Genomic DNA, 27,156 nt, shown 5'->3' with positions numbered 1-27,156 from the left:
ATATTTTGGTTTAATTATTCCAACAATTATATATCCAATTATTCTCACTCAAATCCAGTCTATCAGGAACATAGTCAAAATATAACAGTCCCATTTTGCTATCAATGCTTTAAACTAAATGTGACTGCTCTAAAAAAAAAAACAACAGATTTTTTGCTTCTCTGTCGAGGTCATCCATCATTAGTAGAAGACTCTTCTGTAAGCATTTTCTCAGATGTATGGCATAACATGGTCCTATGCTATGGCTCCCCCTCACTTGTTTTTACCAGGTCTTCATTAATTTCTATGATTTAATGAAGCCATATATAGTTCACCACTGACTCCCCTTTCCTGTACCAGGAGGTATTTCTTATATGTAAAAGATCACTCATTATAGAAACCTTGGATTTCAAACCCCCCAAACATTAAAACTCTCATTAGTTGCCAAAAAGTTATTTCCTTCAGTTACCCCCCCCCCCCCCATCTGGTACCGCAAGCAAGCAAAGGTTACCAAGATTAATGACCTTCTCTTTGGCAAGCCTACTATATGCCTGACACAGACTGGTACCATTCTGCTTTGACTGAAGTTTTTACTTTAAGTCCATTTCTGCACTATATTCTCTTAGTTTCAAACTCTTACAGTTCTTCTGTTGAAATAAAACATTTATACTTACTGTATATTCTGTTTGAATTATTCTAGAATACCTGTGTTTAGCTTAAACACTACTTTCAGATCAAGCTTACTTCTCTAAATAAGAAACTTGATGCTCACGTCTGCCTTTCTGCTCAAGGTTATAAACCTTGGCACCAGTAGCTCAGACAAAGACAAGCTTAGCTCATTTCACAGGTGTTTTTTGGTCAGTGTGACCCCAACCTAGCTCCCTTTTTACTCAGACTTACAAAGATACAATAATATTTCTCACTGTTATAACAGAATAAACAGGAATATAGAAAGCTCTCACATAACTATAGGTTAATACATAGCATATAGTAACTTTTTGTACGAACAGTGTGTTTTAACAATGTGTTTAGTATTTCAGCTGGCTTTATATTCTTTAAAACACAGTACACTTATTACAACATTTTAACACACATGCAGTTTCACAAATGTTCAATTTGTATCCCAAAGTTCAGCCTGCTTCCAGTAGCTGTCACAGTCTTGGGTCAATTTCTGCTCTCAGTGAGTCTGTCAAAGTCACCACAGGTGTGTCTTTAAAAGCCTGATACCTGCAAAAACTTAAATCTTGTTAGCAGAGCTTCCATCTCTGCATTCCCATTCCCATCATCAGTGGGAAGACTTCAGATATATTAAACTGTTTCTATCAAAGAGACATCTATCTCTGCCGCATACACCTTTCACTCAAAAAAGGTGATCGCACCATGTACAAGGGAAAACAGGTTTTAGATTTATTTGTGACAAAACAATTCTATAATTATAATAAGAATGAATTTATTTTTTTGCAGACACTTAGTCGCTATTTATTTTCTGTTCGTAGATAGTCAATCGGCAATAATATGCAAATACTCTCCCAAGCAAAGCATGGTCCCGTTTCTCATCTATTCATCTGTAGCTAATCATTATTGATCTGATGGGAAGCAGCTGATCAGTGTGACTTGTTTGCTATGCACAGCAATTCTGCCACAGGATTAATCTCAGCAAAGGTGTAGATAATTTACACATCAATTACTTTCAGTTTCAGAGGAATTCTGAAAATCCGTTCTGTCTCAAAGCGTCCGGTAAATCTGGAGCCAGATGGCCACCCTACTCCTGGTGAAACTTTTCAATGACAATGTACAATTCAACACAAGTAAAATATATTTACTTACTTTTGCATGTTTCAATTAAATCAATTTACTCAGCTTAACTTAGTGTGTAGTTCAAAGTTCAAAATCTCGACTGTACTGGACTATATGGTACCCAACTGTACTTTCACTGAACTGCTACATACCTTGCTGTATTCAACTACTGCTCTTAATTATAACTATTCACTGTATCTTGTATTTGATTTTACTCTTACAGGTATCCGTATCCACATTTTTTGCAATTGAAAGTCGCCCTGGATAAGGGCGTCTGCTAAGAAATAAGTAATAATAAAATAATAAATGGGACTACTTTGGCATAAGGATATTTAATAATAAACCATTTTTTGCCCTAAAAATGACTTCTGGTAGCTCTACAGAGGACCTTACTGTCCAGACACTGTGAGGTCAAGCACACACCTGCACTCCTCCAGGAGATGATAGCTCTACTGAGGACCCTACTGTCCAGACACTGTGAGCTCAAGCACACACCTGCACTCCTCCAGGAGCTGGTAGCTCTATAGAGGTCCACTCGGGGGGGAGCCCCTGGGTGGAAAGAGGTGATTGGCTTGGATGTGGGATTCAAGGACTGCCACTGACTTTCACTTCTTCTGAGCTGTTTTGGGAATTTGCTGCAATGTGGGAACATACTTAGACTGTGACGGAAATATAATGAGTTCTGGTTGTAAATCCTCTCGACCTGTGAGGGTACTAAGTAGCTAAAGGGAAAGGCTTTGGACAGGTCTGACAGTTTATTCTCTTGGTCGGGAGGTCAGTCAGCCTGGAAAAAGACGAGACTCCAATGCGGGAACGTATTGACCTGGAAGGTAAATGAGGTAGCAGCTGCAAGCAATAGAGTCAGCTGTAATCGTTTACCAAGGGGTCATGCATAAACGCATAAAAGGGGCCGGAGAATTGTAAATCTTTTTCTTCGCTTGGGTTTCAGTGTTACGAGGAGACTGGAAGGACCGGGAGATATCCCCAAACTGAAATAGAGAGTTTGTGAGTGTTTTGTTGATGTTTTCAGTTTAGTAACTGTCTGTGTTTTTTTGTTAAATAGCACTAGACGGCTAAACAAATCCGGAGCTGTCGCCAGGGTCCAGCACAAAGCCGGATCACCACAGCACTTGTTTTCACCAATAGCACGTAATATATTGTACTTTACCACAAGCACTGAGAGCACTCACTTTGGACCTGTGATCGTGTGTGTCTAATTGTGTGTGTTTTGTACCGTGTTTATTGTTTGCGGGACTGCAACCCCTTTTTTATTACTTCACAATACACATCGCTGTGTATTGCCAGCTCATTATTGTTTTCTGGCTGGTCATCAGACACTTGGATTTCTAATCATTAAAACCCTCATTTCACCCGTACTTTGTGGTCTGTTTGTTATTTGGAATTACTGCATCCGCACTGCACCTGCTATACACCTGCTACCAATCTACCACTTTGCCACAGACATTCAAAACTGGGGGAAAAAAACAGGGGTAAATATTTCATTTTTCATATCAATGGAGCATAGAAGCCAGGCTTAGAAATATCAAATCAGAGACATGGTTACATTATATTTTTAATAATATCAATAGTTTGGTGGTGTTAAACAGACATGGAAATATAGGCTAAATCTTGCTGCTATATTCATCATATATCAAATTGCATAGCGAAGCAGCTGCAGAATAAGAGTATAACATTGCTCTTTTACAACATGGAATACTGCTACTTGTTTCGGTTTGATTGTAATCCTAACCCTTCACTGCCCTGGGTATGTTCCCATACCTATTCAATAACTATTGTCTCAATAGACTGGACACTGGGCAGCAAAGGGCTACGTGTTTATTACACACAATGTTATCCCATTTTTACACAACAAAATATTTAATAAACACATTTTAAAATGAGTCGAGAAATGATTCTGTCCCAAATATTTTTACTATGTTGGCAATATACATGCATCCTTATCTTATGGCCTAAGAGAGAACTGGGCTTTTTCCAGGATATCTTTTCGAATTTTTGGGTAATCAGGGTGGTCAGTCAAAACCTAGAGAAATAATAAATGCAATGAATATTGAGTTCTTTTTAACATTATATTATACCAAACTGTTTTTATTTTGGATCTTGCTTTCCTTTGACTCTGTTTCTCTATAGAAATGTATTTTATTGTGACTTTCTTGAACAGTGCATTGAGATACTGTTTAAACATTTTGATTGGATTGGATTTCATGACTACAGAGTCTGTGTTAAGTCTGATCTTTATACTTAAAAAACATGACATACCTTGTGACAGACATGTATTGCCTCTGTGTATTTCTTATCCTTCAGGTAATTAAAAGCAAGCTTGTAACCTGTAAAACACAATGACAGCTGCTGAATAAACACACTCAACTAGTACATCACTACAGTGGAATCCACATGTTACTAACCCTGCACTGCAGCAAGTGTGCATTTTCTGAAAAAACCTTAAATCAGCTGTACTTCATTATTCTTGCCTCTAGGTGGCAGAAGAAAACAGGGAAAAAAAACATTAAAACAACAGCAGGGGGCGCTGCTGTGGTCTTCTAGTGAATGCTTTTGGGAGGCAAAACCCAAAACAAGGATGCAGCCACAAAACATAGACATGAAGTCAGGATTCTTTTTTTATATTATTTTTGGCTTCTGTCGGGCATGTCAAACATACTACTCAGTATACTGTACTGTATGTCATCCACATTCACAAGCCCTTGCCTTTGTGTTTCTATCAGTGGCGCTGGGTCAAAAGGTAGCTAAAAGGATGATAATAGGGAGCTCACCTATAGCTGGGTTCACCCTGTTGCTGTATTTCCAGGCCATTTCATAGTTACTTGCAGCGTCCTTATAAGATTGCTCCTTCTCCATAATGAAGCCCAGATATTCAAATGCTTTACAGCAAGACTGAAAGACAGAAAAGAAAAACAACAACATCTTAGGGTTAGATCCAAACTTCCAGAACCCTACTATTCAACAAAATGATTAACTTGAAACATCCCAACTATTGTTTTTAAATAAAAGCAAACAATTAGTTATTGCTCGCTTTATTATAATAGGCTAAAACACTACATTATAGATTTAACCAATTCCATCTAATATTATACCCCAACTCCAGTAGGTAAACTTTTCAAATGAAAACGAGAAGAGAACACTTGAAAACTGAGAAAATGCTGCCATCTAATGCAAAGTGTTTTGTTTGTTTGCTAGATACGGTAGCTGCAACTCAAAACATTACACAGCATGTTCATGCAGCACATTTTCCAGTAGTATAAAACAATGGGCTTTTCCTTTAAAGGATTACCATGGTATTTTTCCATGTGGTTTTGCAGTTTTCCCCCATGATTATACCGTAGTTAACCCTGGTTTACCATGTATTTCAGTATGCTTTACCATACCTCTATGGGCTTTAACAGTGATTACCTATGCTTTACCATGCTTTCACTGTGCTTTATCACACTTTACTATGCTTTTACTATGGGAAACTATTGTAAGGGCTGGTTAAAATATGTGACCTACTTTAGGAAACCACTGTATTTACTACAATCAATATTTGCACAAAATGCAACAAAGAAGACATTTGAAGACACTGAAAAAGACTTCTTGTTGGAATATTTGTCATTAAATGTATTATGCTTCTTTCAGTGTTTCTAAATTCAGTAGTGTTTGATACTTCTGGACAACATACATATGTAATTGATACTACAGTACATAAGCATCACAGACAGTCGGCTGGTTTTAAAGACCCTGATTAGCACTCATTTTGGTCTACCTTACGTAAGGTAACATTACATAATGATTGTTTTCTCTTTTTTCTGGGCCCTTACATGCATTTAGATATAGGCATCAAGTATCCCAGCAAAACAACACAAGATCAAGCTGAATGACTATGACGGGACCTTCAACCCAAAGCTTCAGCCTCACCTTGTTGTACAGTAGGCAGCGTTTCAGCAAGTCCGTTGCTATGTCATATTTGCCAGATTGTATATAAATGTCAGCCAGCAGCAACCAGCACTTTTCCAGGTCTTCAGCCTCGGCTGCATTCCAGGCTACTTTTGTGATTCTCTTCAGCTGGTTCCTGGCCCTGGGAGTCTGCTTCAGGATCATGAAGGCTTGTGCCATAGCCAGGAGGGCTGACACATGCTCCTTCTGGAATCATTCAAACACTATTGGCATCAACCACATGTATGATACTTGTAATACTTACAGAGGTATTTAGCACTGTTAACACATATGGACTCAAAGGACCAACTTATAAAACACAGTCAATAAAGACTGCAGACATTACCTGTATTGAGCAGGTAGGGAATGAAAGATAATAACCTCCTTTTTAAGAAACCTCTATGGGACCTGTATGAGCAGGTCAGGTAAGCGCTAGGGGAGTGATTCTTGCTAAATATTAAACAACCAATACATCCTTACCTCAGATGAAGCCATTTCAGTGAATGCAACGAGAGCCTTCTCAACATTGGTCTTGTCTTTGGAAGCCATCAAGCAGCAGTTCTGAAGCAGAAGCACTTGCTTCTCTCCCTGCAGCGTGCGTGGGTGATACTCCTTCAGTAAGTTCAGTGCTGTCCTCACTGCCATCTCCTCTGACTCTTGTCTTTCTTTCAAGAGATTGTTGCTGTTGCTGTTAATCCAGTGGAAAAGAGATGTATCTTAATCTGATACCTGAACCTTCTATTTCAGATCCTTTTACAGGTTCATAATACAGCGTGTTGTAATTAACTCTCTCTAGTAGCTGAACCTTCTTTTTCAGATCCTTTTATAGGTTCATAATACAGCGTGTTGTAATGAACTCTCTCTAGTAGTTGACTGAGTGTAACAGTAACTAAATAGATATATCTGGGCCGTCCACTGAGTCTGTCTAACAAAACTTTGACCTCATGTTACCTGCCCAGCAGCCCACTACAATAGCTATGCATGTATTGATAAGCTGTGTTTCTGTGTAATTTGCATTGTGCAGTACCATTAGAGACTTCTTAATGGGGCTCTATGCATGGATGGTGTTACCTGGTTTCCTCGTCAATGCTTACAAACACTTCTCCTCCTATGGTCTCATTGTCTGGATTCAGACATATCTGGATCATGTTGTACACAGCATCTTGTCCCCACTCTGTGTCTTTACGGGCCTTATTCAAATGCCTCAGTGCCTCATTCGGCTGTCCCATATGCCTGAATAAAATCACATATACATATATATATTTGTGCAGTAAGCTCTTTTCATATAACATAAGAATGAAGACCACACAGTTCCAAAGGATGCTGCATTATTATTTGTTTATTTAGCAGACGCCTCTATCCAAGGCGACTTACAGAGACTAGGGTGTGTGAACTATGCATCAGCTGCAGAGTCACTTACAATTACGTCTCACCCGAAAGATGGAGCACAAGGAGGTTAAGTGACTTGCTCAGGGTCACACAATGAGTCAGTGGCTGAGGGGGGATTTGAACCGGGGACCTTCTGGTTACAACTAGACTTAAACTTTCTTTAACCACTAGACCACACAGCCTCTAAGTGCATTGCTAAGTGGATGCTTAGATTCATTGAGGATAAAGTTCATTTCTATACAAATGTATCTAATTGAGGTTTCCTACCCTTCATTTACTAGTTTCTCTTTACTGATTATGGTGATTAATAGGAGTGAAGGATTTATTTAACTGGAAAGGACATCAGTAATTAACCCACTTGCATGTTCTTGCTAAAATCAATATTCATGTAACATTCTCTATTTACTCTTGCATCACATAGCAATATTAGACACATATCTCATTGGGTGAATCTACGATTGAGCTACCAACTGCTGCAACATATTTATTATGACTGAACTGTGAGAGAATGTGCTCTGCAATCAACAAAGAGTAAAACACAATCATTCCATTCTCTAAATTCTAATTCTATAAATTCTATACTGTAGAAGTATGTTGACCTGTAACATTATGTCAGTTTTTTTCACTTAAAGGCATAAACTGCATTCACGTGACACAGTAAGCCAGATCCTGAAAGCTCAAGATCTCTCTGCTCCGAGTATAACTTTTTCAGGAGTGTATTCAAGCAGTACATACCACAAATATAGCCCTTGGCAGTAGTTGTAGCCTGGTTCAAGAGTAGACCTGGTAGATGTCTTTTCTGCCATTTCCAGAAACGCTGGTGCATCATCGAGTTTACCAGTTCTCCTCAGTAAATCAATTAGCTTGGCCAAGATTGAAAAGTTACCTATTAAGGTAAAAAAAAAACAGATACAATCATGATGTGTTTGGCCCAAGATTGTACCTTGTGGTCCCATGGGAGACGCTAAGAATTATACTACTTTGCCAGGCATGATTCCAGGGGTTAGCTGTTCTACCTGATGCTCTTTCCATCAGCTGTCTGTAATGGAGTATTGCTTTCTCATAGTCTTGTCTTCTGAACATGAGGTCTGCCATCATCTACAAGGGAAGTCACATTCAAGGATTACGATCATTAATAGAAACGCTTCATGTTCTGTGGGTTCACTCTCAAGGGAAAAAGGTGAATGCACTTCACTGGGTGAACATCTTTCAAAGTTTCAATAATTACTAGGGGTGCGCTGATACTTGTAGTTTCCAAGAAATTGCCTTTAAGAAGGATCTGTCGGCAGGTATTAACTCAATCAAATCACAGCTAGTAATGAATGTGTTGATTTCAAAACAAACAAAGCTGCCCTTCCTTCACCTTTACAGTTGAGTACCACTCAATGGCAATTGCCTTCTGCATTGAGTGTTTCAAAAGCCGATTGGAATTGAATTTTCCTCTCATCCGGGGCACGGACATTTTTACTGCCGTATCGAGGCCCTACTGACAACTGGCAATGGAAATATGTTGCAAAACTAACAAATGCAACTGATTCGTTGCATAAACGTGACTTTTCCTTAACCTTAAAACATGAACATGTGGAAACTGGGATATGTAGTTCTTTGTTAAGTTTATAATTGGAGATAACATCTTTCCCAGGACTACAATCCCACAATCCACTGCAAAGATGACACATTTGTAAGAAAACTAAGGAAAGTGAAAAAACAAAGGATTTCATATCAAAAGGATACAATAAATAATCGCTTGTAAAATATAAATTAGTTTTAATTAGTTTGGTTACGAACAGGTTCTATATTAAGCAAAACTGTCAAGATTGTCATTGATTGATACTCAATAATTGTGTAAACAAGGGAAATGGAGGGACCGTATTGTTTTGTGTTGAGTAATTAACACGTTTTATTCTATTTAATTAATAATTAACAACTTCACATTTCTTAAAGGCGATTGCTCTGAAAATATAGACAAGTATCGACACACCCTTAAAATTTACTCAGTAAGGTCCATCAACAGAAGCATGTGCACTCTTACTCTAAAACATTCATACCCTTGATGTTGACAGCGTTCCTCAAGCATATTCATTGCCAGAACATTGAGGGCTTTATTCTGAAGCTGGTGCAAACACAAGAGACACATTTTCTGAGAGGAATAAAACAATTGCAGTATGGCTGTTGTTATGAGCACTTGCTTGTTTTATATATGCAAACATCATTTTATACCTCTCTATAGAAATGCCCTTTCACCTGCTTCAGAAAATACCCTGAATATGAAAAAGGATATTTGAAATCTCCTTGTCTTCAAAGTAATGAACGTGATCCCTTGCTGTTCACCACATAGCAATGAGACTTGGCTGGTGATGCAGCAATACCATAGCAGCATCTTCATTGTCATCTTCCTTCTTGAGCAGCATCGCACATTGGTGCTGGCAAGAATCCACATCTCCTTGCTCCAGGTATAGATTAGCCAACTCCAGCATTATCTAAGGGTTTAGAATGGTAAAATATAAATAAACATACAATATACCATACATATATACTGATTTTGAACTGTATATATACATGTGTACAGGAAAAGGGTTTTAGCGATTTAAACATAAATGTGCATAAAAAAAGGTTTAAGGGTTTTATTAGGACTTTTCATACACAGTAGGTATTAAAAAAAAAAACCTGACTTTGCTGTCAGCTTCAGAGTACGTCAGAGCCTCCTTGTAATATTTGATAGCCATTTCATATTCCTTCAAAGCCTGTCCCTGCTGGGCTATCTGAGAACATATTAAAGAAGCCACTTTTCTCTGGGAGGGCATCCTCTCCGGCTGATCTACTGAGAGACGTCTCAGAACTCGGGACTGAACATCATAAGCCTAACAAGAAAAAAAGAGAACGGATTGAAAAACAAAGCCTGGACAATGCTACCTGGCTATTTATTCAACTCTCTTCTATAAAACTGGACTGTATGTCTCCATGATACAAACACAATGGCTTGCACCCACTCTGGAAGACACTGTGAGCATAATTAGACAAATACCTTTTTTTGTAAAGGGTAATTGACACTTAGTGACCTATTGTCAAATAGTTATGTTTTAAAGAAAGGATGAAATCCTGTCATATCTTACAAAACAAAAATCTCAGTAGTTTAATTTAAGGTTTGTTAAGCACGCTTAAGTTTTTTCTCATTTGTTAATATGAATTTATCGCCTTTTAAATAGAGGTGTAAACTGCTCACTTGTGACATGGAATAAAACATTTCTGAGTAACAAACCGTGTTTAATGGGAGCACTCAACAGCCACATGCAATCAATAATGATGTCAGCAACTAAGAAGGGATATCCAGGTAGGAGAATAGCCAGCACACTAACAAAGCAATGTCGCATGCCAGTGATAGGACTGGACATGGCCAAAATGGTCTCTTCAAAGTACAATTGTTAGTCTATTTCTATTTACCCATCATCGCCTGCTGGGTTAGGGTTAGGGCTAAGGTTAGTTGTGTTTTAACCAAGTTACTTCTACACATTGCTACACATTTGCTTGCATATCGCACCATGTAACCAAGCCTAAAACATTTTGCAAATAGATAACTGTGACAGAGATCGAATGATTCTTGGTGTTAGATCTCCCTCCCGGCCTGCGAGGGCGCTGTGTAAAGGGAACAGAGTAGCCTGGACTGGATGGCCCAACATTTAATGCCCAAGGTTAGGCGGAAGTCGGCCATCTAGAAAGGGGGCGGAGCCACGGTACACTAAATCATTGACCCGGAAGGGAAACGATGGGGCATCCACGGATTGGAGGAGCGGTTGCACTCGTTAACCAAGGGGTCATGCTTGACGGTATTTAAGGGGGTGTAGTGATGTGATCTGTTCCTTTGCTATAGTTAATGCTAGACCGAGAGGAGAAATGTATTGTGAACCGTGAGTGTTTTGTTTGTCATGTCTAAATTGTACTTGTATTTAGACGGCTAACACGATCCGGAGCTGTTGCCAAAGGCCAGCACTAAACCCGGACAACATCACTGGAATTTGTATCATCCGGAACTGTATTTTGACTACGAGCACTAGAGCACGCACTGTGGACTTGTGTTTGTGTCTGTGTTACGTGTGGGTGTTTAGGAACGGGACTATTATTATTTCGGGACCCGTGGATTAAAACAGAGCAATACACGCCACTGTATTGCCTGTTAACATTGTTATTATTTACTGCTGTTTCGCCATCAGGCAATTGGATTCCAAAATAAACCTGTATTATCATTGTCTGCCTGTTTATTGATCACCTGCACCTGCACACTGTTAACCTCTTTGCCACAATCCCTAAGGGTTCTACTCACAAAGCTTTTGCTCATGAGTTATGTTAGACTGTGTGGGCTGTTTTACTCATTCCTTTACCTTGCTTAATGTTTCTATAGCCTCTTTCAGGTCTCCTGACTGTGTGTACACCTTTGCCAGAAGAATTAAATACTTGACGCCATTCATCATCAAAGTCAAATCGTTTGCTGAAACACACATTTAAAAAATTGTGTTTAGAAGGTTCATCACAGTACATAGTAGCAGTACTCATCAAAAAAACAAACAAAAAACAACTGATTGAAAGACTTCAAATCTTCTTTTTCACTAGAGCATGCACTAGGAACAGTGGCTTGAAACCTGGTTCCAGGAGACCAGGGGACCTAGTCTGAGGCAACTTTCGCCTCTTTCACACTGGCATGCTCCCTTGTTTACACATGTCATGTGGATCGAGTACGTGATTTCACACTGCTTTTGATAAAGCAGGGTTGACCTGGGTGACAGACGCAAGTACACAATGCGCGTATCAGTGCCCTGGAAGCAGCTTGTTATTGACGCTTCCATCCAAGCTTCTCTGGATTGAACCGTCCGCCCAAATGTTGATTAGAGCAAATGTTTCTTCATCCCTGCTGCAAGCTGGCTTGTGGTGTGTCTCAAGAAACTAAAATATGGCTAAACAGAAAAACCAAAACATTCCTTGCGGCAGTGAAGCCTTCACGCAGGCGTGGCTGTTTGTTATTTCGTCCGCCGTCATGCATTTTATCTCGCTCAACCAGGGTCAAAGAGTGTTGACCCACATCCTGAGGTGGGTCGCTGGGACCCGGGTTAACCCGCGTACGACCCAGGTACGTGGCTTCACATTACGTGGGATTGTGACCCGGATACCCAGAACCCGGGTCCGGACCCAGGTAGGAATGCCAGTGTGAAAGGGTCTCTAACTGTATCAAACCCCAAGTCTCACCTGGTGTGCCATGGAGTGGCTTGAAACCTAGTATCCTGAAACCAAGTTCCAAACCACAAAGTGGCTTTGTGTTCCCTCAGCTTTAGATCAACAAAAAGAATTGTGTATATTAGAAGACATACCAGTGCTTACGTTTTTGCATTGACTAAAGTAATAAGCATCAGTGATTAAGTAATCACATCTGTCATAACGAAAGCACTTGCAATCACTACGAAGGATCAGATTGTGGATTTGTTTCAGAGAATGGGACGTGCGCTGTGTCACTAAAATAAAAACAATGCACCACTGCCATACAAACGTTTACCGTAGTCATGCTCCAAAACCTGTTGAAGAAGTTTCTTGGCTTGGTCGTATTGCTTGAGTTTCAGAAACAGCTCTGCCAAGTCATGATACAGGAAATCCTGCCCTTTGATCTTTAACGCTGCTTCATAGTAATTAATAGCCTGAAAGAGACCGTCCAAATGAAAACACTGCAGTAAATACATAAAAAAAGAACAATCCCGTCTGTGTGCATCTTACCATGTTTGTTAAGTCAAACAAGAAACAAATTAAAGTCATACAGTACAAACTATTAACATCTTAACACAATATGGAGACATCTAAACATAGAATAGAGCCTTAAAAGCCAGTACTATAAGAAAGAATGGGTTCCCCCAATCAACAGACTGCATAAGGCAAAGTCAATGGCAGATTGAAAATAATTCTAAGCCAGTGGAATTGATTTCCAAGAGTAGATACAAATGCCATATACTGTATATATATATATACAGTGCCTTGCGAAAGTATTCGGCCCCCTTGAACTTTGCGACCTTTTGCCACATTTCAGGCTTCAAACATAAAGATATGAAACTGTAATTTTTTGTGAAGAATCAACAACAAGTGGGACACAATCATGAAGTGGAACGAAATTTATTGGATATTTCAAACTTTTTTAACAAATAAAAAACTGAAAAATTGGGTGTGCAAAATTATTCAGCCCCTTTACTTTCAGTGCAGCAAACTCTCTCCAGAAGTTCAGTGAGGATCTCTGAATGATCCAATGTTGACCTAAATGACTAATGATGATAAATAGAATCCACCTGTGTGTAATCAAGTCTCCGTATAAATGCACCTGCACTGTGATAGTCTCAGAGGTCCGTTTAAAGCGCAGAGAGCATCATGAAGAACAAGGAACACACCAGGCAGGTCTGAGATACTGTTGTGGAGAAGTTTGAAGCCGGATTTGGATACAAAAAGATTTCCCAAGCTTTAAACATCCCAAGGAGCACTGTGCAAGCGATAATATTGAAATGGAAGGAGTATCAGACCACTGCAATTCTACCAAGACCTGGCCGTTCCTCTAAACTTTCAGCTCATACAAGGAGAAGACTGATCAGAGATGCAGCCAAGAGGCCCATGATCACTCTGGATGAACTGCAGAGATCTACAGCTGAGGTGGGAGACTCTGTCCATAGGACAACAATCAGTCGTATACTGCACAAATCTGGCCTTTATGGAAGAGTGGCAAGAAGAAAGCCATTTCTTAAAGATATCCATAAAAAGTGTCGTTTACAGTTTGCCACAAGCCACCTGGGAGACACACCAAACATGTGGAAAAAGGTGCTCTGGTCAGATGAAACCAAAATCGAACTTTTTGGCAACAATGCAAAACGTTATGTTTGGCGTAAAAGCAACACAGCTCATCACCCTGAACACACCATCCCCACTGTCAAACATGGTGGTGGCAGCATCATGGTTTGGGCCTGCTTTTCTTCAGCAGGGACAGGGAAGATGGTTAAAATTGATGGGAAGATGGATGGAGCCAAATACAGGACCATTCTGGAAGAAAACCTGATGGAGTCTGCAAAAGACCTGAGACTGGGACGGAGATTTGTCTTCCAACAAGACAATGATCCAAAACATAAAGCAAAATCTACAATGGAATGGTTCACAAATAAACATATCCAGGTGTTAGAATGGCCAAGTCAAAGTCCAGACCTGAATCCAATCGAGAATCTGTGGAAAGAACTGAAAACTGCTGTTCACAAATGCTCTCCATCCAACCCTCACTGAGCTCGAGCTGTTTTGCAAGGAGGAATGGGCAAAAATTTCAGTCTCTCGATGTGCAAAACTGATAGAGACATACCCCAAGCGACTTACAGCTGTAATCACAGCAAAAGGTGGCGCTACAAAGTATTAACTTAAGGGGGCTGAATAATTTTGCACACCCAATTTTTCAGTTTTTTATTTGTTAAAAAAGTTTGAAATATCCAATAAATTTCGTTCCACTTCATGATTGTGTCCCACTTGTTGTTGATTCTTCACAAAAAATTACAGTTTCATATCTTTATGTTTGAAGCCTGAAATGTGGCAAAAGGTCGCAAAGTTCAAGGGGGCCGAATACTTTCGCAAGGCACTGTATATACACATTGCTGTGCAAATGTCTTAGACATATTGCATTTTTCTACTCTGATACCTTATGAGCATCAACAATTTACTCAAAGCCTCCAATAGTGTTTTCTACTATTATAACTGGGTGATAACTTAGACAGAGAATTCTAGTGGGTTAGAGTGTCCCTGTGGAGTAAATAGGAGCCATACGAAACAGGAACAAGACAGGGCATCTGACTGCATGAGTGTTAATATGGCAATTGGGGGGTTATCCCAAAGGGAGGTATTACACTAATAAATAACTAAAGAGTAACAACATGTGTCTGTGTAGCTCACCCCTGAACAGAACACAGGGTATTTTATTTGAATTGACACGCCACAGTGGAGGTGTGTACGCACCTGGATGCAAAATGAATATGCCCAAACCAGAATGTTCTGATGTATGGCCAGGTACCCGAGATGGGCTTGTTCCCGTGGGGTTTACCAAAACATTATACACAGGAATAACATAGCACAAAACATTAGTGAGAGTGGGCCTGGAGTAAAGCTAGGCAATTTTATGCCAGGTGCCCTAAATGTAATATTGTTGAATGATACATTGAAAGAGAAAATATGTATATATATATATATATATATATATATATATATATATATATATATATATATATGTATGTGTATATACGTATGTGTATATATATATTACCAGGCCAACGCAGGATCAAGGGTCAAATCAGGGCCCCTTGACAACGTGGCAGGCTGGTCTGGGGCAATTAATTCTGGACTTGATGTCGTGCAGGACTCAGAACAGAGACCAGTCTTTACCGGACGAGGTTCAGAAACTGGTTTCTGCATCTGAAATCTTGGCTCAAGGGAAACGAATGACTGTAAATATTGTTAGGAAGGTAATGATAGCAATTGAACATGATGCTAGTCAAACTATAAGAGAAGAAAATTGCTTTAGATTAGGTCTTTCTTTAACACATGATGTAATGCTTGCCATTAGGGACTTAGACAGAGGGTGGCTCTCCCCCCTCTGGAAAGATGATGTATTACAACAACTAGAGAAGAGCGGATACCCAGTGGTATCCGCTCTGAAGGATAACATTGTAACTAATACTGAACGATGTGAAGGACTATGTTTTACAATAACTGTACCATACATGGTGGGGAAAGAGCCCGCAGGCAAGGCCATTAGGGTCGAAAGTGTTGGGGTTTTATGGGAAAACGAGTGGCTGTTCCAGATGCAGCGTGGGTAGGGAACACCACACGTGGTAACACTGTATATCTGCAAAATGCAGAATGTATTGAATTTGGTGTAAATATTTTGTGTGATCACTTAGGTAGTACTAACTCCTCTAAAATTATGCTCACTGCTAAAATATTCGATACAAATGGATATGAAAAAGGTGCACAACCTTGAAATGGTACTTGGTGCTTGGTGACCTCTGCAGGTAGCATGACAGTCAGGAATAAGGTAGAAACTTGCAAAATGAGGTCGAGTATGTGTTTTAAACCCAAAGGGATTGTACAAATTGGCCATCTAACAATCCACCCTACCCCTGACATGAATGTAAGTACCCTCATCAACCAGGATTCTGCTTGGCTGGCGACGGTACACCCCACACAATTAATCAGAGCTTTGCACCACATACAGGAGGAACTGAATAAAATTGGGAAAGGGGTGTCAGTAGCACAAGCACAAGCATCACTGGCTGGTAACCAAGGCAAGATTATCTTGGCAAATGCACAAACTTGTGGATGGGGAATCTTGTGTGGGCTAGGGGGCAATGTCGGGACTGACTGGGCAGACTGGTGGAATATGACAGGACACATTTCCTCTGTCTGTGCCGCGGTAGCATTGATTGTATCATTGGTCGTTGTTTGCTATGTGAAATACATCTTGAAGCGACAACGGACACTACTGTCCGACCTCACAACAGCTGCAATGGTGCGCAACCTGCCTACAGGAGGACATGAGAACTAAAACCAGCAAGACTACACTCCACTGAGAAGAGGAGAACAAGGATCAGAAGAGAAGACTGAGCGGGTTTACGGGTTGTGGTAAAGACGACCCCCGCTAAAACAAACCATGTACTGGTGACCTCTGGTTTTGTATCTTCGGATAAAGAATTATCGACGCTCCAAAAAGGAGGGACTGTGAAGGAAATTTATGGAATTCTGACAAAATATATTTAACTGAATATGAAGTGCCTTTCAGTCTACAACAGACAGTGATTACATCAGCTAAAGCCTAACAGTTAAACCCCCAAGCTTCTGGACAATATTGCCCCCCACCCAAGGCCCTCTGATAAGACTGGCTCTGTTTTGATCTTATCTTGTGCTACTGGCCATCCCATTGTTCTACTGAACTTTCTGGTAACACAGACACCAGTCACACCCTACTTTCCAGCTTGTACAAACTGTATAAATATCAACTGTAAACCCACTTGTGTTAACAGTCTCTTGAAGACTCTTCCCTTGTATACATTGATTAAAATATCTGGAGCTGATAATCAACCTGAATCCTGAGTCTCTTTGGATAGAGGAGAGTAAATCCACTACATAACAACCTTGACTTGCATAAAGAAGGAAAAACATTGAGTGAAATGGCTCGCATCACTTGATTCTCAAGGTGTGGTATCCGAAGTATAATCAACAAGTACAGAGAAACATCATGTGTAATTGACAAACCCAGGACTGGAAGACCCAGAAAGCTGTCTAACAAGGATGAGCAATACTTGAAGATAATATCCTTAAGGAATAGAAAGAAGACAAGCATTGAATTAACAACAGAACTGGCAGAAGGCACAGGTGTTGTTATCCATCCATCAACAGTACGAAGGTTACTCTAGAAATCAGGACTTAAAGGATGTGTTGCAGTAAGAATACCTCTGTTAACAAAGGGGAACAAGACTAAAAGATGCACAAGAACACAGAAATTGGACTATGGAACAATGGTCAAAGGTGCTTTGGACTGTTGATGGATGGACAAAGACACCTGTGCCTTCTGCCAGTTCTGTTGTCAATTCAACGCTTGCCTTCTTTCTATTCCTTAAAGATATTGTTATTATTTATTTCTTAGCAGACACCCTATCCAGGGCTACTTACATTTGTTACAAGATATCACATTATACAGATATGACATTATTTTTTACATACAATTACCCATTTATACATTTGGGTTTTTACTGGAGCAATCTAAGTAAAGTACCTTGCTCAAGGGTACAGCAGCAGTGTCCCCTACCTGGGATTGAACCCACAACCCTCTGGTCAAGAGTCCAGAGCCCTAACCACTACTCCACACTGCTGCCCATATTATCTTCAAGTATTGCTCATCCTTGGTAGACAGCTTTCTGGGTCTTTCAGTCCTGGGTTTGTCAATTACACATGATGTTTCTCTGTACTTGTTGATTATGCTTCAGATACCACACCTTGAAAATCAAGTGATGCAAGCTGTTATGCGTTTTGTAATGGTGGTCCACTATGAAAGGCACAATATTAAATAAATATTGATTGATTGATTTCACTCAATGTTTTTCCTTCTTTATGCACGTCAAGGTTGTTATAATAGTAGAAAACATTAGTGGAGGCTTTGAGTAAATTGTTGATGCTCATAATGCATCAGAGTAGAAAAATGCAACATGTCTAAGACTTTAGCACAGCAGTGTATATCTATCTATCTATCTATCTATCTATCTATCTATACAGTGGCTCTCAAAAGTATTCACTCCCCTTGGACTTTTCCATATTTTATTGTGTTACAACATGGAATCAAAATGGATTTAATTAGGAGTTTTTGCCACTGATCAACACAAAAAAGGTCAGAATGTCAAAGTGAAAAATAAAATCTACAAATTGTTCTAAATTAATTACAAATATAAAACAGAAAATAATTGATTGCATGAGTATTCACCCCCTTTGCTATGACACACCTAAATAAGCTCTGGTGCAACCAATTGTCTTTAGAAGTCACATAATTAGTTGAATGGAGTCCAGCTGTGTGCAATTAAGGTGTTTCACATGATTTCAGGTTAAATACACCTGTCTCTGGGAGGTCCCACACTTGGTTAGTACATTTCCTAAGAAAAACTACATCATGAAGACGAAGGAACATTCAAAGCAAATCCGGAATAAGGTTCTTCAAAAGCACCAATCAGGGGTAGGATATAAGAACATTTCCAAGGCATTGAATATCCCCCGGAACACAGTAAAGTCCATTATTAGGAAATGGAGAGAATATGACACAACTGTGAATCTGTCTAGAACAGGCCGTTCTTAAAAACTGAGTATCTGGGCGAGAAGGGCACTAGTCTGGGAGGCCACAAAGAGGCCTATGGCAACTCTAAAGGAGTTACAGTCTACCACGTCTGTGCTGGGAGACACTGTGTATATGGCAACAATAGCCCGGGTGCTTCACAAAACTGGCCTTTATGGGAGCATGGCAAAAAGAAAGCCATTGTTGAAAAAAACTCAGAAGGCATGTGGGAGACTAAGACCAAGTGGAAGAAGATTCTATGGTCTGATGAGACCAAAATAGAGCTTTTTGGCCTAAATGCTAAGCGCTATTTTTGGCGCAAGCCTAACATCGCACATCATCCTGAGAACACCATCCCTACCGTGAAGCATGGTGGTGGCAGCATCATGCTATGGGGATGCTTCTCTGCGTCAGGGCCTGGAAAGCTTGTGAAGATAGAGGGCAAAATGGATGCAGCAAAGTACAGAGAAATCCTGGAGGAAAACCTGCTGAAGTCTGCAAGAGACCTGAGACTTGGGAGAAGATTCATCTTCCAGCAGGACAATGACCCCAAACATACAGCCAAAGCCACACTGGAGTGGCTTAAAAACAAAAAGGTCAATGTCCTGGAGTGGCCCAGTCAAAGCCCGGACCTCAATCCAACTGAGAATCCAACTTGACGGAGCTTGAGCAATTTTGCAAAGAAGAATGGGCAAAAATTGCAGTGTCCAGATGTGCAAAGCTGGTAGAGACATCCAAATAGACTCATGGCTGTAATTACTGCCAAAGGTGCCTCTACCAAATATTGACTCAAGGGGGTGAATACTTATGCAATCAATTATTTTCTGTTTTGTATTTGTAATTAATTTAGAACAATTTGTCGATTTTATTTTTCACTTTGACATTATGGACTTTTTTTGTGTTGATCAGTGGCAAAGACTCCTAATTAAATCCATTTTGATTCCATGTTGTAACACAATAAAATGTGGAAAAGTCCAAGGGGGTGAATACTTTTGAGAGCCACTGTATATATATATATATATATATATATATATATATATATATATATATATATATATATATATATATACTCTCGCTATATGTCCTTCATGCTCACTTGCTAACAACAAGCCCTCACAATTGAAGGTCAGCTGCATGTCACAATGATACCTTATTATATTGGTGGGTTTTAACTAAAGCCTGGCCTGTCCTGCTTGCCAGGACTGCATCTCTTGTGTTCTTCTTTAGTGCCTGTTCATACATCTCAATGGCTTTTTCAGGCTGGAAATACACAGCATACAATAAGTGTTAGCCATGACAAGGTTGACTCTTTGAATTGTTGAATATATATGAACTGACAGAAATGAATATTAATACCTCTTGGATTTTCATATAAGCATCCCCCAGTAAAAGACTTGAATGTGCACCTGGCACCCGGTCCCATAATTCTCTGCAAAGATGATACAAAGAAAACAAAATCTCATTGCTATCCCAAGTTTAAATCACAACTACAGTAATACATTGAGCTGTGCTATTACAAGTTACATAACATATACTCTTCTTTTCCATATTCACTGTTAATAATAATAATAATAATAATAATAATAATCATACACATTCATATTATACATTTATCATAACTAAGATGAGCTGTAAGATTTGTGATTTATAAAGAAGCTTAAGTACAGAAACGGAATTGCCCTTCAATTACCTATAGCATCCAATGTAGAGTCCCTTGTCGTTCCGTTTATGCAGGTAAATATCTGCCATTTTCTCTTTAGCCTCAGTGTAGTAGGGATGAGTGGGTGTGATGTTTCTGAGTACACTCAAAGCAGTCTCAGTGTCTCCTTTGCTCAAGGCTAAATCGACGTTAGCAAGAGTTACACGCATCTCATCAGGGGTTCCAGTAAACTCAGCAATGGCATCTTGCATTATCTTGGTAGCTTCATGCTGTGGGAATAAAACTTGCTCTTCAACTGCAGAAATACTGTACAGCCTGAGGCAAGCAAAGACTGAAGAACCTTGTGTGAGTCTGGAAGGGGATAATTAAAAGTACGATTAAAAGTCATTTATTTGTTGTTCTTTTCTTACCTGCTCCCCGTTTAGCCACAGAGCCTCTGCCAGCTCCAGGTACACAGAGACACGGTCGCTAGAGCTGCTGGGGGCCCCTGCTGCTTTCCCAGCTCCACCTCTCCTCATCCCCGGCAGATTCAGGATCATCTGCAGGGTTTTGATGGCTTCTGGAAGATTGCCTGTCTTCTTAAGTGCTTTGGCTCTGATGAAGTGGTAAACAGGTAGTTCTCTAACCTAATGGGGGAAAAAGGAATAGAAAGAATTACAGTGTGTTTAAATAAAATGTTTGATCTCCAGAAGAGCCGTTTTTATATTTATCAAGAAGGTCCCACCTTAGCTAGCCATGCCTATGGTAGGGCTTTACCTTGAAGTCGTAGCTGACAGCCATCTCCAGAGAGTGCGAACACTGTTTGAAATCCCCCGTGGAGAGGTAAACCTGAGCCATTAGAAGGTGTGCCTCTGCAAAGGTGCTGTCGAGTTCCAGGCAGCGCTGTAAGCAGCTCTGGGCTGCTTCAAAATCACCTGTAGACAAAAGTGTAAAGAACTAAAACAACAACTCTCCAAAGATGAACTCTACACAGATACACACCTCAGATTCTAATTTCATGATATCCAAGAAACTAAGCAGGTACGGTCATCAGTATCTGGAACAAATCCCCATAGTCCAGGACCCAAATAAGAAAAGAAGCTTATTTAAAGGTATGAAGGAGTCTTAGTGGCTCAGTAAGGGAGTTTCTCCCATCTGAGCACAATGCCATAAATGGAGAAATGACATTGCTGTAGACAAGATTTTGCATCTCATGTATATAATGTAGATACTGCCCTCCAACAATAATTGGAACAGTAATTGGGACACAGCATGTGCAATACTGTATACACTACATACGGTGGCTTATTTATGTACTAGGGAGAGGGCGTTTTTTATTGTATTGATTTTTAGAAATGATTTACCCTGAGTAACTCAACTATGAAGGCATGAGGGACTGAAGTGATCGTGTGACTAACACAACCAGCATCTATTCAAGGTTTAAATTGTGTCTACAGAAATCTATGAATATGTAACAGGGCTGAGGCTGGGTGCAAACCGGTGACCCTGCACACCACAAGCATGCATCTTAACCACAATACAAAAACGCCAGACTCGTCTGCATTCGTGGTTATAAAACGTTTAACCTCATCTCATCTAACCGACAGGGGACAGGACAATCCATGACAGCAGGGTATCATACAACTCTGCCTGTTACAAATATATGACCCAAAACAGCCATGGTGATGTATCAGACAGGCACAGCATGTATAACACTGAAGAATTCTTACCTGAGAGATATTTAACTTTGGCCAAAAGATAGACAGCTTCCAGCAGAGCAGGGGCAGCTTTAACCACTGGGTCTAGGATCATAGCTGAGTGCTTCAGCACAAAGGGCAAGGACTGGCCAGGGATCCAGGGCTGAAAAAGGAAAAGGAACAAGACTATAAACTTCACATGAGGATGAAGGAAGAGATAAGAGGGTAGTCCACGACTACACTGAAACTCGGACTATGGTCACTTTGTCCTACAGTACTGTAATTGTATTTTCAGCTGAGCCTTATTTTAAAAGGTTACCTCACCTTACCTCCTCACAAAATGAGTCACAGATAACAACCTGCATTTTATTTCAATGTAGACTTTTGTTTTGCAACAAGAGGATTTGTAACCATTTGATGTATTTTTGGCACAAAAAGTACCCCCCCCCCATTTGAATCTGCCAAGGATTTAGATTAACATATCTCACTTTCTTTCACTGCCTATATATATACAGTGCCTTGCGAAAGTATTCGGCCCCCTTGAACTTTGCGACCTTTTGCCACATTTCAGGCTTCAAACATAAAGATATGAAACTGTAATTTTTTGTGAAGAATCAACAACAAGTGGGACACAATCATGAAGTGGAACGAAATTTATTGGATATTTCAAACTTTTTTAACAAATAAAAAACTGAAAAATTGGGCGTGCAAAATTATTCAGCCCCCTTAAGTTAATACTTTGTAGCGCCACCTTTTGCTGCGATTACAGCTGTAAGTCGCTTGGGGTATGTCTCTATCAGTTTTGCACATCGAGAGACTGAAATTTTTGCCCATTCCTCCTTGCAAAACAGCTCGAGCTCAGTGAGGTTGGATGGAGAGCATTTGTGAACAGCAGTTTTCAGTTCTTTCCACAGATTCTCGATTGGATTCAGGTCTGGACTTTGACTTGGCCATTCTAACACCTGGATATGTTTATTTGTGAACCATTCCATTGTAGATTTTGCTTTATGTTTTGGATCATTGTCTTGTTGGAAGACAAATCTCCGTCCCAGTCTCAGGTCTTTTGCAGACTCCATCAGGTTTTCTTCCAGAATGGTCCTGTATTTGGCTCCATCCATCTTCCCATCAATTTTAACCATCTTCCCTGTCCCTGCTGAAGAAAAGCAGGCCCAAACCATGATGCTGCCACCACCATGTTTGACAGTGGGGATGGTGTGTTCAGGGTGATGAGCTGTGTTGCTTTTACGCCAAACATAACGTTTTGCATTGTTGCCAAAAAGTTCGATTTTGGTTTCATCTGACCAGAGCACCTTCTTCCACATGTTTGGTGTGTCTCCCAGGTGGCTTGTGGCAAACTGTAAACGACACTTTTTATGGATATCTTTAAGAAATGGCTTTCTTCTTGCCACTCTTCCATAAAGGCCAGATTTGTGCAGTATACGACTGATTGTTGTCCTATGGACAGAGTCTCCCACCTCAGCTGTAGATCTCTGCAGTTCATCCAGAGTGATCAGGGCCTCTTGGCTGCATCTCTGATCAGTCTTCTCCTTGTATGAGCTGAAAGTTTAGAGGGACGGCCAGGTCTTGGTAGATTTGCAGTGGTCTGATACTCCTTCCATTTCAATATTATCGCTTGCACAGTGCTCCTTGGGATGTTTAAAGCTTGGGAAATCTTTTTGTATCCAAATCCGGCTTTAAACTTCTCCACAACAGTATCTCGGACCTGCCTGGTGTGTTCCTTGTTCTTCATGATGCTCTCTGCGCTTTAAACGGACCTCTGAGACTATCACAGTGCAGGTGCATTTATACGGAGACTTGATTACACACAGGTGGATTCTATTTATCATCATTAGTCATTTAGGTCAACATTGGATCATTCAGAGATCCTCACTGAACTTCTGGAGAGAGTTTGCTGCACTGAAAGTAAAGGGGCTGAATAATTTTGCACGCCCAATTTTTCAGTTTTTTATTTGTTAAAAAAGTTTGAAATATCCAATAAATTTCGTTCCACTTCATGATTGTGTCCCACTTGCTGTTGATTCTTCACAAAAAAATACAGTTTCAGATCTTTATGTTTGAAGCCTGAAATGTGGCAAAAGGTCGCAAAGTTCAAGGGGGCCGAATACTTTCGCAAGGCACTGTATATATATATATATATATATATATATATATATATATATATATATATATATATATATATATCACAAATATTAATAACATATTTACAGTTCATTGTAACGTGAAAAGGAATATCCAGTCAATTTGCATTACAACAATGTTTACCAACATATAATTGAAACAAATATAACATGTGCACACACCAAGGCATTCACCACACCCCCCCAAGGCATTCACCACACCCCCTATATCTCTGGAATATTCATCCCCATCAGGGATAATACATTAATACTGGATATAGACCGTATTTAACCACAGAATAGAGATTACATTGCATGACAGTTTCCCTTTTGTGCTTTTCAAATACTCCATTGCTTTTTCTTTTTTTCATTTACCTTGTTTGGACAGAAGTCTAAATACCCTTTCACTACCTCGAGCAGGAAGGCAGGGTTGAGTTTCTCAAAGTACTCCCCTCCCAGTGGAAGCCCTTCCAGGGCAGAGAAGTGCAGCTCCAGAGCTTCCTTCAGCAGGGTGCTCACTGCCTCCTCATCTTGGCCCTGCTTGGAAGCCAGTACTGCCTGAAGGTACACCACTTCCTGACAATGAATAGATCACATTCAGCACATCATCTGTATCGTCTACGAAGCAAATGAGACAGGGTCTGCATACCTGGAGGTGCTGGTAAATTTCACTTCAACAAAGACCGGTTTCATCTGGGATCTGATGATTGGGCAGACCAAGTGTACAGTATTTAAAACTGCAGTTTTAAATATGCACGAGCACTAGGACCATTTTCTCAGTTGAAATTGTAAATAAAAGCCAGGGTACCATTGCACTAGAACTTCAGCCCTGAAACAACAGTGCACGCCTGGTATAGGTACAGTATATTCAGTTGTGTAACTAACTTCTCTCCTGGTCCCACTGTTACTGAGGGCGATAAAGTAGTGATGTATTGACTAGTGATGAGGTGGTAGTTCTGAATGTCCTGAGATACCACATCAGCTGTGATGTCACATACCCCCATTAAAAAGAATAGGAGGACCATCATTGCCAATTGAGTTTAGAAACTTATGTTCTGGAGAAGGGGCAACCTCAACACATGCTGCATACCTATAGGTTAAAAAATGTAAGTTCTAATGGAATATTACAATACAATACAATACAATACAATACAATACAATGTGCTTTTATATAGTACTCTTCATCTGAAGCATCCCAGGGTACTTTACAATAAACAAAGACCACTTCTTGGAACTACCAAAGTTTATCATTTGCTGATCTCAAGGTGTGACTCGGAGCATCAGGTACCAGCATCAGCATTTGCTGATCTCAAGGTGTGACTAGGAGCATCAGGTACCAGCATCTCCTGTAAATATAAAGGCTCAAAACCATGAAGGGCCTTATAAGTAATAAGCAGAATTTTCAAACCAATCCTGATTTTAACAGGAAGCCAGTGCAGTGATTTAAGGACTGGCGTAATGTGTTGTGAATGATGTGTGCGAGTAAGCATGGATATTCAAATACATTTAGTATAATTAGCATAAAATGATCAGCACTGTAAACTAGCAGCAGTATGCAGCCCCTTACCCTTGACTTCCCAATGGATTGCTGAACTTCCCTGAGGAATTCCAGCTGTTGCTCTGCCTCCACCAGCTGTCCTTCCAAGAGCTGGCATCGAATTATGCCTGAGTGGAAAAGCAAGCATGATTACTATTATCATTATGAAGAACAAGTGAACTTTGGCCCATGGTATATTCAAAGAGGTATTGCTGAATCACCTGCTAGAGCAGGTAAACTATTTCCATCCAGGTTCACTGCATTTGAGTACCATTTTGCAGCTTCTTGGATGTTGCCCTGCAGGGTGAGCAGGTAGCCCACCTCAGTTGCAATGTCTGCATCAGTGGGAGCCATCAGGAATGCACGCTGAGCTAACCCATATATCTGGGACTGAATTGCTGGGTTCTTTCCACACTGAAGCACAAAACAAAAGCCAAAGAAATACCATCAGCATGTTTTTATTTACTCCAAAAAGGCCTCATAAATTTGGGATTAAAAGGGTTTAATTTTATAAGATGAAATGTATTAAAAACATGATACTGACAGATTCACTGTGGTCTGTAAACTTAAGCATAAAAACGCTGTAAATCCAACATATCCCTTTCGGTCACAATTTTTTGTTTGAATTTTTAGAAATTTTAAAACAGTTTGTGTGAACTCAATGGAGTACGAGAAGTTGCCCTGTTAAAACGTTGAAAAAAACATTTAAGCATTATAAAATAGATACATAGACAGGAAGCTTATCGTGGTACAATTATACACACAGTGACTGCAGGGGGTATCATATATCACAAAAGTTTAACTTAACAAAAGCAGTTATTGTATAGCTAGAGAATGCACTAAAGCACCAACTGCTGCCATTAAAGAAGAGGACTCACCAGTCTGCTAATAGGAGTTATGATGTGCAGGTGAAGACTTGCATTGCAAGGCTCAGCAGTCTCAAGTGCACTAATCAGCTCTCGTACAGAATCAGCAGCCTGATACAGTGTGAAAAGAAGGGTTTTGATAAAATGCTGCAGTGTGCGCGCGCACACACACACACACACACACACGCACACACACACACACGCCCACACACACGCCCACACACACACACGCCCACACACACACACTAATAATGTACCTGCATGACACAGGTTTATACCAGCACCCAGTCACCAGAACAAATAATATCT

At 40.1% G+C, this 27,156-nt stretch overlaps 1 protein-coding gene across 1 annotated transcript in view; it reads right to left on the bottom strand.

The window, feature by feature from the left end:
- Positions 1-505: 505 nt before the first annotated feature.
- Positions 506-27,156, bottom strand: part of LOC117399815 (tetratricopeptide repeat protein 21B-like) — a 32,286-nt gene continuing 5,635 nt past the window's right edge. The window contains exons 8-29 of the mRNA XM_033999198.3: positions 26,860-26,958; positions 26,203-26,395; positions 26,012-26,109; positions 24,820-25,020; positions 22,340-22,469; positions 21,387-21,544; positions 21,041-21,256; positions 20,661-20,899; positions 20,327-20,399; positions 20,120-20,230; positions 12,650-12,788; positions 11,487-11,593; positions 9,783-9,971; positions 9,480-9,590; positions 8,127-8,208; positions 7,846-7,996; positions 6,793-6,954; positions 6,202-6,409; positions 5,704-5,928; positions 4,566-4,686; positions 4,054-4,121; positions 506-3,817 (exon numbers count right to left, since the gene is read on the bottom strand). Of these exons, the coding sequence (XP_033855089.3) occupies positions 3,740-3,817; positions 4,054-4,121; positions 4,566-4,686; positions 5,704-5,928; positions 6,202-6,409; positions 6,793-6,954; positions 7,846-7,996; positions 8,127-8,208; positions 9,480-9,590; positions 9,783-9,971; positions 11,487-11,593; positions 12,650-12,788; positions 20,120-20,230; positions 20,327-20,399; positions 20,661-20,899; positions 21,041-21,256; positions 21,387-21,544; positions 22,340-22,469; positions 24,820-25,020; positions 26,012-26,109; positions 26,203-26,395; positions 26,860-26,958 (3,159 nt within the window). The 3' untranslated portion in view covers positions 506-3,739. The remainder of the gene's footprint in view (positions 3,818-4,053; positions 4,122-4,565; positions 4,687-5,703; positions 5,929-6,201; positions 6,410-6,792; positions 6,955-7,845; positions 7,997-8,126; positions 8,209-9,479; positions 9,591-9,782; positions 9,972-11,486; positions 11,594-12,649; positions 12,789-20,119; positions 20,231-20,326; positions 20,400-20,660; positions 20,900-21,040; positions 21,257-21,386; positions 21,545-22,339; positions 22,470-24,819; positions 25,021-26,011; positions 26,110-26,202; positions 26,396-26,859; positions 26,959-27,156) is intronic.

This window comes from Acipenser ruthenus, chromosome 4 (genome assembly GCF_902713425.1).
Source record: "Acipenser ruthenus chromosome 4, fAciRut3.2 maternal haplotype, whole genome shotgun sequence".
In the NCBI taxonomy this organism is placed as follows: domain Eukaryota; kingdom Metazoa; phylum Chordata; class Actinopteri; order Acipenseriformes; family Acipenseridae; genus Acipenser; species Acipenser ruthenus.
Note: the sequence above shows the minus strand (reverse complement) of the source record. Positions and strands in the feature narration are given on the sequence as shown.